Genomic DNA, 13108 nt, shown 5'->3' with positions numbered 1-13108 from the left:
ATTCGATAGAGCCTATTTGGAATTTTTGATATCCAACTTTCATTTTTATGACTTTCCATTAAAATGATATTATTTTTAAAAAGATATTATAGAAGCACCCACAAAAGTGACGTGCATGGGAGAGAGCGAGAGGCAGGGGCGAGCATTCGGTCTAACCACAAGAAATTCGGTGTGGTTTCTCGGTCATTTCGAAAATTCAGTTATGACCAAACTAACAGAAGAAGTTAATTTTCACGGCCAGACAATTCATGGGAGACATACGAAGATGAACCAAATAATCAAAACAACTGGATCGATACATTGATGAAGCACTGCCATATAATGCCATTAGAAAATCAAGCAGAATTCAGAAAAAACAAACAAACAAATTAAGAGCCAGCAAAAGAATCACCGAGGCCAGGCTGCATCGCTCTATTCCGTGACTCCGGAAGCAAAAGCCCTGAGCTGGTAATTGTTGAGATTTAGGGTTTTATGTGTTGGACCTGATTGACTGGCTGTTAATTTATTGTGCCAAGTTTCTTATTCGGTTTTTTCGGTCATTTCGATTAAGCAGGAGAGACGACCGAATCAACCAGCATAATTTGCTTAATTCAAACGGCTGACCAAAGTAGCAATATATTTTTTCTGTTTTGGTTTCTTTCATTTTTGGTCCGGTTATTTTGGTTTGGTTTTTTGGTTTCAGTTCGTTATGCCCACCCCTATGGGTGTCGGGAGGACGCCCGAATTTTCAGGTTTTATTAGGTTAATCACGTTCTACTATTTTTCCTAATAAAGTCTTATAGAGACCGATTAAGAGAGTAGAAAAAATATCAAGATAACAAGCACAGGGAATTTTTTATTTTTCCAACATTTTTATTAGGTTAATCACGTTCTACTATTTGTAATTAAATCTCGAAAGAAAATATTTTTACTGATGAACTTTTCGATCACACCAACACCTCAAACGACGAAAATATTTTTGTTCGAGATTTAGAAAATAAAATTATTTATTAAAAATGGTTAAAAAATAAAAGAAAATCACAAGCATATGACGTCTTCAATATGGATCAACCTTACAATGAACAAAAGATCGTGGCCAATAAAAGAGAATAATAGTACAAATACAAGTCAAGGTGACGCCTCAGTCCTCTACGCGTACGCACAGATATTTAAGACGTGTGGCCCTGTTCTTTCGGATGTCGGATCGACTGATTGCTCAGCCTCATCATTTTACTTTTAATAAGTAGACAGATCACTTGTTAATGATTAAAAATAATAAGAGTAACTTTATATATATATATATACACATGTATATATATATGTTGTTTATAAAAGTAAATGCTGGAAAATAAATTAGGATAAAAACCTAAGATTAACTCTAAATTCAAATTATAAAATCTAAAATGTGACGTATAAGCACAATTTTAAGCGAAAAAATTGGGGGACCAACTATTGATTGGGACCCACCTGTAAGTTGATATGGCCTTCTTCTTCAGGAGGATAAAGCAGGAATCAAGATAAATCTGATTTTATCTTAGAAAATTCATAACAATTGCAAGTGAGCTCCAAAGTTGAGTGAAATTTATTTCTTAAATTCTGTAAATTCAAGGTTTGCAATCCGTACCAGAAATAAAAATTGTCACAAATCCATTTTAGGCTCAATTCGCAGAATAAACCAAAGCAGTTAATTAACGACCATGGTAAAGTTGCCATTAACAGAAAATTAACTAAAATAACAAGACCACGATTCTAAAACATGTTAACACAGTTATAACCCAAAAACATAGAAATATCATTAAAATGCGACTGTTGATAAAAATATGGATGAATTTCCAAAAATGACTGTAATCAAGTATAAAATGCAATTGCCTAATAAATCATGGGTGGCTAGCTAATATAATCATATGTACTGTTAAACAAATGGATAGGCCCAATTAAGTTTAATTAAAATCTCATTAGCCCACAATAAATGGTAGAAACAATAATACCACCTTGGAGATTTTAGTTAGAGTATCTCAATTTAAATAGAGAGGCAAAATATACTCCTTGTTGACTCGTTGAGATGGAGGGAAGACTGCTACACGCGGGCACGCGCGCCGAGCCGGCCAGTCCGGTCCGGGACGTCGGCGTAACGTTTGCAGTGATAATTGCGCGATTTGATTGCGTGGCAATCACGCAATGGAAATGTGGGGCGCGAGATTCGTTTCCATTCTCTCCTTCTTCCCGAGGCAGTAGGCAACCTGTCACTCCATAGCGGTCACTCCATAGATTTTGCTCTCCTCTCTGGTTTCCGAATTCTGCACTGCTTTCTTGCTTCCTCGATCCTGACGCTTGCGCACACGAGTGTCCTGGACGAGCAGGCCTCCAAAACACCACTCGCCAGAGTACCTGCTCGGGTAGGCGGGTGCTAAGGTTTTTGGGGAGTGCGCTTGCACGACTGCTCACACCCTCTCATCATGTCAACTGGTGGTGGCAACAGTTGTGCGCACGGCGATGGCGACGGCAGCGGTACACATGGCAACGGCGAGAACGGAGTCGCGCATGATGGCGATGAGAACAACACCAACAGAGACAATACTACCTCAAACAGCAGCGGAGGGCCATTCTCAAGGTATACCGTATTCCTTTTCATTCTGTTTACTGCATTGAAATGCCTATTAGCAATGAGTTCATTGCTACATGTTCATGATATGGATGTTTATGCTTATCATATATTAAGTATGCTATTAGATGTTCTGCTACTGTTCATTAGATTATTTCCTATGATTGTCATGCATGTGATCTTATTATTTTAGATTAAAATATACCGAAATGTGACTATATTTCCAACATATACATCATGTTTTACACATAATTGAAATTGTCAAGGCAATATACAAAATAGCAAGCACTTGGTTCTACCCTCGAATTAGGTTTTATTTATGTTTGTTCATTGTTTGTGTTTATCTTGCGTAAGTAGGTTTTATCACTGTTGAGACAGTTGTTGAGGTGCCATCTGAGGACAAGAAGGCTAGAAGATGGTTTAGTAAGCAGTTTAACAGACAACCATGAGCAAGGCTAGAAGATGCTGCGCCTACATTTTAAAATGATTTTGTTTGTAACTTAAATTGCATGCTCTATTAAAAATGTGAACCTAAAACTTGCTCAACCCATTCATTTGATATCGTTACCATGATTACTTATTGCCATGTCATTATTGAAATGTCCAAGTCATTTTGTTGACATTACTTAGTCATGGCTAATTAGTTGCTTACATTATTCTATATGCTCATCATTTGTTATGAATGGGAAAGGCGATGGTTACTTGGAGATGAGTGGCTCTCGATGAGCGGGTAGAGATGTAAGCGCCACTCTGTGTTTCATGTATAAAACCATCTATGAAAACCCCAAAACTTACTAAAATGGGCAATGGTTTAAATTGCGTTGTTCTATGGAAGAGCTAGAAGTGATCCTAGTGAATTGAGGACCGAGTCAAGAAGCTATATAGGAAATGAATTGAGTATGACCACATCTTCTCGAGCGGGTATAAACATGGTGGATTAAGGCCACTCCATGAGGCGGTACCAACAAATGTGATGTTTTGAATAGTTATAAATTGTCACATGACACATCGCAGTGTCATGCGAGACTATCCGTCCTTGCCTTTGACATCTTCGGAGCCCAGGACTCCCCCACTATCAATTCGTGGAGCTAGGTAGTGCATGTGAGAGCTCAGTCCTTGCAGTGCGTATTGCATATGAAAAGTCTGATGTGTTGGGCATATTGTGGAGTACGGGTAAACCAAACATCCGCTACTATGCATATACCCTGGCCTGATCTTCCAAAGACCGCATCTGCTTGCTCAAAAGATTGCAAGTGTCCCGAGCATAGTAAAAGAACCAAATTAGAACAACGATTGAATAGGAAAAAAACCAAAATCAGTGACCTTGGTGGCTCGGTTCTGCTCAAAGACCATCCTTGTTAAACAGGTAAAAAACCGATGTGAGTGGTTCATTGGTGAATCGGCGAGCTGGTGACGGTTTTTTAGAATCAACTTGATTTTTAATTTGTCCTGTGGCAATTTGGTATTATCAATTTATTATGTTACCACACTACATTCTTTATGCCGTGGCCATGTAATAATAGATTTAATGGTTTATTTATGCATATTTTCACCAATTAGTGATGCTTCTACAAGAAATAATGCAAATCAAGTATACTATTAATAAATAAAACCCGCAGTTCGACCAATGAATTGATGGCAAGAGCGGGTCGGACCCTTGTTTAGTCTTTTGTACTATGATTTTCCTAAGACATGTTCCAACAAAGAGCCATGAGTTAGAAAATTATTAGGCTTATTGTGAAATTGATTTTGTTAGAAAGCAAGTTGTGCCTCGACGGAGGTTATCTTCACGATGTTTAGGGTTACAATAATGATGATAAGGTAAAGGGGGTGTCCTAGGATCAACTACATTGTTGGTTGATCAAGCACCACATCAACATCATCCTCACTACAATACAATATTGTTATGTGCAATAATTAATGTATTAAAAATCCGATGGTTTTTTAATACGGTTCAAAGTTTGGCAACCGACGAGAATAACCAGAAAGGAAGAAAGATTATTATTAGTTAAAGGTGAAGAACTTAGCCACAACTTGGTCGACTTTATCTAGGCGCTCGAATAGCTTCTCCTCTCCTCCATAGGCACTCCCGGCTGACTTCCTATGGTTGAACAAGACACAAGCTAGGGCATGCTTAGTGCTAGCATGGAAGCCTCCCTAGGCATTCATTGTAGCCTCATCCAAAAACTACATAGACAACACCGCTTGACGTAGGTCCTTCGCAGTTGGTCTTTAATTCTTTCTGTAAGTCCCCTCTTTTCTTCTACTCCATCATGAATGCCTTTTCATCCCCTAGGAAGATGAACTCGTTCTCCCTCACTAGAAGTTAGATGTTGTCGTTGCTGCTCTGCATAGCTAATAGCTCAACCTTGAGTTCTTTGAACTTCTTGCTAAAGGCTGGCAGCTTAGCTAGGTAGTGGCCTATCTTCGATTGCCAACTTGCTGCATGACTAGTCACGATTGGTTGAACTTGACTGCATTTGTAGAGACGATGGTGGTGCTTGGCACAAGAGGAGGAGAGGGAGGGAATTGGGAGGAAATGCAACAACTTATAGTGAGTTGGTCTCTTACTTCCCCCCTTATTCTGGTCAAAGGTAGTAGTGGAAGCCCTGAAAAGACAAACAAGTCAATCCACCTACAAATAGAATAGCCTATGACAAGCTTGTCAGATTAGCTTCTTTGTTTGGATTTTTCTTTGGGCTATTCATCTTGAGGTTACTACTAGAGGACTTAGTGGGAACAGAAGTTTGAGATCCAAGAACATGGTTAGGATTCTATTATACCTATGCTATCATGGAAGATGAACATAAAGATGAAAATAAATATTCTATCGAGGAGTTGGTAACCATCTCAAGGACAACTATTGAGTAAACTAGGGTTGGACCCATTTCCTCTTTCAAGCTCAAGCTTACTTGGTCTTTGTGGCTGCCTAGTGGTCCGATAAGATGATCCTAGAACCCTACTCAGCTGAGTCGGCGATGGAAGTTAGCATTGTCTTGTTTTTGGCTGCTTACTTGGTCTTTGTGGCTGCCTAGTGGTCCGATAAGATGAATCAGGGGAAGATCCTGCACTCTTAGTATCGTAATTCTATGATGGCAACAAGTAAAGACGGGTGAAGATACATAGTATGTACAATAATTATTTGGTTTTGTTTGATGGGATCCAAGGTCCTAGAGGGGCAAGGATGTGCTCGATTATGTTTGATTGACCATCCACCACCTTGTTGGTGCAGATAGAGACACTTCCTTAGCAATGTCTGCACAGGTATAACTGAAGTATTGTTAACATGGTGATTAAAGTAATGCATAATTCTTGAAAGGGAAGAAAACAATCAACGCCATTGGGATATCCAAGTAATAACTCCTTTACCTTTGTACTCATATGCAAGGTGGTATTATTCTTGCAAAAACGAACAACACAGCAACAAGTAAAGTCTTGAATGATTTCATGTGTTGTTAAACAAGCCTTCAATTCTCGCCTTTCTCCAATAATTGTATGTCAGGATTCATTTTCCTATTGCTAAATCTTCATATCACTAAATCGAATCTATTGGATAACAGGATATCCTCACCTCAACAAATGCTTTGATTATGTGTCTTAATTCTCTATCGATACTAGGTCTTTTCCTTCGCACAAAAAAACATGAAAACAATCTTTTGCTTTACCACCCCTCCTTTGTAAAATGCAATCACACGTCGTCTACTCGGTCTTAGTTGCTGGCGTGCACTGACGAATAATGTTTTTGGTAAGCGCTATATGTGACTGCTTGCTGGTCCTCCACCACGGTTAATTTTCCTTCATCAGGTGCGATACGACGTCATCAACGTGCACTTGTGTGCAACGCCCACTATTGTGGATGCTTCGGTTCAAAATCCGATTGAGAACCATTGGGATGTTTTAATTATGTTAGGTACTTTTGATCAATTGATGTTCATTTTTTTCGTGTACATGTATAGATTTTATGTATATGAGATTATTTTATTAGTTTACATATTAATGTCATGATTTATTTATGGACTAAACTAAATCTATGTATGCTTGTGTTTTCAACAAAATTGTTGTCCCGAACTTTTTGTTTGTGCTTATGACTACAAGTCATAATTTAATTTTTTAAGCCTTAATTTTAGAATTGATTTTATAATTTTCTATAATATTTTTTCGTCCACTGCTTTATGATCGCTAATAACATATATATAAAAAATTATCCACAAATTATATTTACTCATGAAGTATGCTGCGTTTATGATCAATTTAAGCTAAACAATAAGGGTTGAAAGACGATTTTTTCATACGTTGAAAATATTTTCCTTCGGGTTTAGTAATAAAATTATTTATTAAAAAGTTAAAAAAAAAACTGTTGAGAGGCCCCAGCCGCACACGTGTTCCAACAATAAATATGGCTGATTTTCTGTCACCAAACAATAAAATAATTCATTTGGCAGCTACGTCTCAACCTACTTATAAGTGCGATGGGGAGCGGCGGGCGCAGTCTCCATCTCCATTTCCCTCCCGACTCCGGCTGCCGCTTCCGTCCTTCAGGTCCCTCCCTCTCTCTCTCTCTCTCTCTCTCTCTCTCTCTCTCTCTCTCTCTCTCTCTCTCTCGCTGATGCAGAGTCGCAGTGTTTGGTTCTTGTTCTGTAGGACTATATATCTATCTGTTTCAGTGCATTTCTGTTAGTTGCAGGCGAATCTTTCTTCCTTTGTGAGTAGTGAGGTCAGTTTCACTTCCTTAAATCTTGGGATGGAACAGGCAGTTCAGGGCTGATTTATTTCACACTTCTTAATTTTTGGTGTATTACTGTCCAGGATTGAATAGGATAAGAATGGAAAAAAGAAACAGGAGTAGCTTTGAATCTAAACATCCAACTAAGAGATTGTAAAAGTTGAAATAAATATGTCCATGGAAGAGCAACTATTAGATGCTCTCTCCCTCCTCTACAGAGTAATAGCTGACAGAAAGGTTGTTGCTTTCAACAAATTGGTTGGTTATTAGAATATATGGAGTTAATTTGCATCATAACTTCCCGTATTGAAATTGTGAGATTCCGTACGTGAAGGCTTTAATCTAATGGATAGTTGGATATGAGTAATCAATCAGAAAAAGAGTGAATCATTTGTTGGCTAGTGTCAACGTCTTCTTCAAAGAACAAAAAAGGACAAACGGATTGTTGGGTATTATAATGCAATTTGTTCGATATAATCTTCATGCTTAATTATCTTCTTAAGTTTTCTTATGTCACCACTGTCCAGATGGATGGCTTGCACAAAGTCCTTGAGGAGTAGGATTATACTGAACTGACTGCAATTTCCTTAGAGTTGTTGTGCTCCTTCCAACAAAAATTGCCGAAAGAGTCCACAAGCTCACATGGAGGCAGGAGCAGCAGATGAGGAGAGGCCACTCATTCATCACCTGCCTCCACAGGTATATTTCTATTACCTTGTCATAATCTCTTTCTCCTAGGTAGGTAACAAAATATTGCATTTCCATGGAACAAATGACATGTGCGGTCGCTAGTTTGGCTTCAGTTTTTCACACCAAAGCAATAAATCTGTTCTTGCAATTTCTTGTTCTTCAGCGAATCTTTGCAAATATTTAATGCTAAATTCTGTGTAACATACATTTGTTTTGTCATTGTTACTCAGGAACAATGTTCACAGTACACATGCGATGGAACGGTTAATATTGATAAAGAGCCTGCACTGAAGCAGAGTTCAGGGAACTGGAGAGCATGCTTCTTCATTTTAGGTACTCCAGGGAAGTTTAAAATATTGCACAAAACTATTCTGTTTATGCTGCTCAATTTCCTTGATTAACATACACAACTGACCTGCTGAGTCCTGCACAAATCATAGGTGCTGAATTCACTGGATCCTTGTGCTTCTTTGGGATTTCGAAGAACTTAGTCACATACCTCACAAGTGTCCTCCAGGAAAGCAACATCCATGCTGCACAAAGTGTGTCGATTTGGATTGGAACTTGCTTCTTCACACCACTCATTGGAGCCTTCTTGGCTGACACATACTGGGGAAGATATCGGACAATACTAATTTCCCTCTTTGTTGTCGTCCTTGTAAGGCCAACAAGCAGACTAGGAACTGACACATACAATCTGTGGTTTGATGTGTCATTTGCAACTCTGAACAGTTCTATTTCTTTTACAGGGAATGCTCATTCTGACGGTTTCAGCATCATCACCATTGTTCCTGAATGCTTCTCACTACTATGGGGATATTTCTCATGTGACAGTCTACCTAGGGCTCTACCTTTTTGCCCTTGGACATGGATGTCTGCAACCCTGCACTCCGGCCTTTGGGGCTGATCAATTTGACAGCGCCGACCCGGTGGAGCGGGTGATCAAGGGATCGTTCTTCAATTGGTACTACTTCTCAATGCACATGGGCTCTCTACTGTCGACTACTGTGCTCGTCTGGGTGCAGGACAACATAGGGTGGAGTGTTAGTTTTGCGATCCCCACGCTGCTCTTGGGGTTTGGCCTCGCCATGTTTGTTTCTGGTAGGAGGGTGTACAGGTACAGAAAACTGGGAGGGAGTCCATTGACGAGGGTCTCTCAGGTTGTGGTTGCAGCTGTTAGGAATCACAGGCTGATGTTGCCTGATGACAGCTCGCTCCTGCATGAGGTTCCAAGATTGAATGAACATGGCTACAAGACTCAACATACTGCTCAATTCAGGTATTGATCTTTGAACCAAGAGTTTTACTTTCATCCTTCCTTTTGTACATCGAGTTACTGGTACTTCGCGGTACCAAATCGTTTCTGATCGTTGAATCTAAAAGTGCACATCCTATTTAGCTAGATCCAATAGTAAGAAACGATTTGGTATCTCGATGTACAAAACGAAGGATGGGAGTAAAACTCTTGAACCAAGTATATGCTAGATACTGCCAGAGTCGTCTACACAATTAGTCAATGTGTATTGATGATTTACTACGGTACAAACTTAAGTGAATAACCAGAAAAACTCCTGCTGTTAAGAAGACCATACAATATAGATGATCCACTAGCTGATTTAATTCCATGTAGAAGGTAATATGTCATCACATACCACTAAACGGTAAAACAGACTTTAGTAAATAAATGCAAAATGTACAATCTGTTTCATATTCTAGTTTTCTGATAGTGCATATCTCATAGAAAATTTTACTTTGATTCTCTACTAATGTTATGTAAAATGAGCATTTTTCCTATCTTTGAAGAGGTACCTTAGATAATAGAAGATAAAAAGAATTTATATACAAAATAGTTGTACCTCATGGTACCCCTCAAGAAAGGGAAAATGCTCTAAGAATAAAGTAGCAAGACCATTGTGGACTGGATGCAGAGGCTGGATTGTTTTCCATTAAAAAAAAGTAAACCTATTGTGGAATTCCGCTAAATAGGAGTTATCTTTTGTCCATCACAAGCAACTAATCATGACCACTACTATTCCACAACTTGTAATGTTTGTCAAGGTTCTTTGACAAGGCTGCCATCTTGCCCAACAAGAACAATGCGGCGCAGTCGAGCCCATGGAGGCTGTGCACGGTGTCGCAGGTGGAGGAGCTCAAGATGCTGCTGCGGATGCTCCCGGTCTGGGCGTCGCTGTTCATGTTCTTCGTGGTGACCGCCCAGGTGACGTCGACATTGATAGAGCAAGGTACAGCCATGGACGGACGCATCGGCCCGTTCACCGTGCCACCGGCCTCGCTCGCCTCCTTCGACGTCATCGGCGTTCTCATCTGCGTCCCTCTGTACGACGCCGTCGTGGTGCCGGTGGCACGGCGCGTCACCGGCAAGGACAGGGGCATCTCACACCTGCAGCGCATCGGCGCGGGCCTCATGCTGTCCACGGCGGCCATGGCGTACTCGGCGGCGGTGGAGGCGCAACGGCTGGCGGCAGCGGCGCCGGTGGGCATAATGTGGCAGGCGCCGTGCTACTTCGTGCTGGGCATGGCGGAGGTGTTCACCGTCATCGGCGCGATGGAGTTCTTCTACGAGCAGTCGCCGGAGTCGATGAAGAGCCTCGGCACGGCGCTCACGCATCTTGCCATCGCTGTTGCCAACTACCTCAACTCCGCGCTGCTTAGCGTCGTCGCCATGGCCACGACGAGCGGCGGCGGAGGCGGGTGGATCCCGGAGAAGCTGGACGAGGGGCATCTGGACTACTTCTTCTGGATGATGGCTGCTCTCAGCCTGCTCAACCTGCTGCAGTTCCTGCTTTGCTCCGTCAGATACAGAGGCAACAACACTACGCTATCGTCTTGACATATATATACTGATGGGTCTACGTTAATATCCATGGGTTCATGCCTGTCAACGTAGTAAAATGATGCTGCAAAATTGATCTCCGATTCTTTTTTCTGTCATGGCAACCAATTGAGAATGCAAACTACAGATTTCTCTAAGCAAATCTAGGCTAGTGTAGGAGCTTTTACCGATGAGATTTGCTTCGGTTCAATAAAAAGTATCTCGAGGTACCAAATCATTTTCTATCATTGGATCTAGCTGAGTAGGATGTGCATTGTTAGATCCAATGATCAGAAACGATTTCATACCGCGATGTTACTTTTTGTTGGACTAGAGCAAATCTTTTACTCTTACTAGGAAAGAAGTCCGCACGCATAGGATTGCATGGTTACAATCATTAAAAGAGGAAAAAAAACATATATTGTAAAACATGTCATGGATTTGAGTCTACCACTATTACCTTGGTTATATGTAAACCTCCATTACCATACTTGTTATAACTGTCTCCAGATGTAAATGTTATCATTGTCTCAAGATATAAAGGTCTTTTTAATATACACTGTCATAGATACCCTTAATTGTGACGAGGTACTTGTGACGAACCATGGTGTCTCGTTATAGATAGTGTGGCCTTTCACAGACAGTATAATGGTTTGTTATAGATGAGGTCCAATGGTCTGACCCATCAATGGTAAGTCTTTACCTATGACAGGTATTGAAACACACCAGTCAGAGATCTGGACAAGTTATCTCTTGTGGACTCTTGTCAAGACCTATCAAAGATAATTAGTCGCCTATGACAGGTATGAGTGGAAACCTGGGACAGGTGAAGGTCTTCCACCTTATGATGGATTTCAAGAAGCAGCCCTGAGACCTAAACACAATACCTCTTACGAGTTTTCCTCTTTAGAACCCCTAAGAGATAAAATAGTGTCATACTTGTTGGTCTTACATTTTAAATATGCACAGGTAAAATAATGTGATCCTTGTTGGTCTTATATTTTAAACTGGTAAAATATGTCTCACTTCTCTCTAGCACCTTCATCCCACACTATGCACTTTATGTAAATTGGGTGGGAGGCCAAAGGAGGCGGATTTTTATCCTAAAAATCTAAAATTGTGTGAGTAATAAAATTCACACAAAACTATGTTATGTGGAAATTTTGTTGTATTTTATCTTATGGTGTCACTTGTTTTTTTTTTGTTTTACTACATATGGACCGTAGTTGGATGTACAACACTAACCAGCAGACCAGTTGCCACGCCCATATAAATTCATCCCAAGTTAAAAATCATTTCTAATTGCAATTTTAGAATTCATTAAAAAATTAAAAGAAAGCCTCAAAAACTAAAATACGTCTAAGAAAAATCTATTGTGACTTGGAGTGTTTTTCTTAAATTCTCTATGTCTTAAAATAGCTCCTTAACTTTTACTTGAATTTTAAGAACACAATAAATAATTTTAATGCAACAATAAGTGATTTTGAAGGTCCAATTGTCAACAAGATTATCTATGTATTGATGATAAAGGAAGCATAGAGTTTCATGTATAATGAATCATCCCCTTTTGAAAGATAAGGACCAAGTGTATGCTGAGGAGTGAATTAATTTGTTGTAATACCCCGTGGTTCAAATAAAGTCACTTTTTTATATCAAATTGATAGGAGATGCAAAAATTTAACTTTTACATAGTTTCTCAAATTAATAGACGATTAGAGACCGTGGACGTGTAGGGATCCTCGAGTAGTACAATACTTCTTCTCTTTTAGTTTTTTGTCCAAATTTGCATCCAACGGAGTATTATATGCTACCATCTTAGGGAAAACTTTTCACCTAGATAGATTTGATTAAACCATGAAATGGCACCGGTACCATACCAAGTGCTAGCCGGAATAGAATATGGAATGGAATAGATAAGTTTGGTTCAAAATTCTAAATTCGACAGAGATGCCCACTAATTTAGGAGAATTCTATTCTAAGATCATCCATCGGCATTCATCATCATGCCAATTGATTCAAACGGCGGCATTTAGCATTTCCATCATTAAATTAATACCTGCAATGTGACTGATTCCATTCGTCCTGTCCTAGGTTCCTACCTCTCTTGTCTCACCTCACCTCACCTACTGCCAGCCTCCACAAAACATCTCCTCTCTCTCCCAGCCTCTTCTGCCTTGGCCTCCATTGCTAACTCTCTTCAGCTCTCTCTCTCTCTCTCTCTCTCTCTCTCTCTCTCCTGTGTGTATTTGCGTATGTTCTCTCTCAGAATCTGCTACTGCTG

At 39.9% G+C, this 13108-nt stretch overlaps 1 protein-coding gene across 3 annotated transcripts; it reads left to right on the top strand.

Moving 5' to 3' along the window:
* Positions 1-1374: 1374 nt before the first annotated feature.
* Positions 1375-11319, top strand: LOC102708831 (protein NRT1/ PTR FAMILY 8.3-like). 3 transcript variants are annotated; one of them, XM_006661538.3, is made up of 7 exons: positions 1375-2590; positions 7024-7120; positions 7896-8003; positions 8225-8327; positions 8435-8652; positions 8744-9273; positions 10053-11319. In XM_006661538.3, the coding sequence occupies exons 3-7, from the start codon at positions 7947-7949 to the stop codon at positions 10843-10845; spliced, it is 1701 nt and encodes a 566-aa protein (XP_006661601.1). In that variant the 5' UTR covers positions 1375-2590; positions 7024-7120; positions 7896-7946; the 3' UTR covers positions 10846-11319. The 3 variants fall into 3 exon arrangements, with proteins under 3 accessions (XP_006661601.1, XP_006661599.1, XP_006661600.1); XM_006661536.3 differs by having other exon boundaries at positions 7832-8003; XM_006661537.3 differs by lacking the exons at positions 1375-2590; positions 7024-7120 and adding an exon at positions 7189-7295 and having other exon boundaries at positions 7832-8003.
* The last annotated feature ends 1789 nt before the right edge of the window (positions 11320-13108 follow it).

This window comes from Oryza brachyantha, chromosome 10 (assembly GCF_000231095.2).
Source record: "Oryza brachyantha chromosome 10, ObraRS2, whole genome shotgun sequence".
Lineage (NCBI taxonomy): Eukaryota > Viridiplantae > Streptophyta > Magnoliopsida > Poales > Poaceae > Oryza > Oryza brachyantha.
This window is presented reverse-complemented; position numbering and strand designations above follow the sequence as displayed.

Coding starts and splice junctions, on each gene's coding strand:
- LOC102708831 (XM_006661538.3), top strand. CDS start 7,947: ATGGAGGCAGGAGCAGCAGATGAGGAGAGGCCACTCATTCATCACCTG. Junction 8,653..8,743: donor CCCTCTTTGTTGTCGTCCTT/GTAAGGCCAACA, acceptor TTTCTTTTACAG/GGAATGCTCATTCTGACGGT. Junction 9,274..10,052: donor CAACATACTGCTCAATTCAG/GTATTGATCTTT, acceptor ATGTTTGTCAAG/GTTCTTTGACAAGGCTGCCA.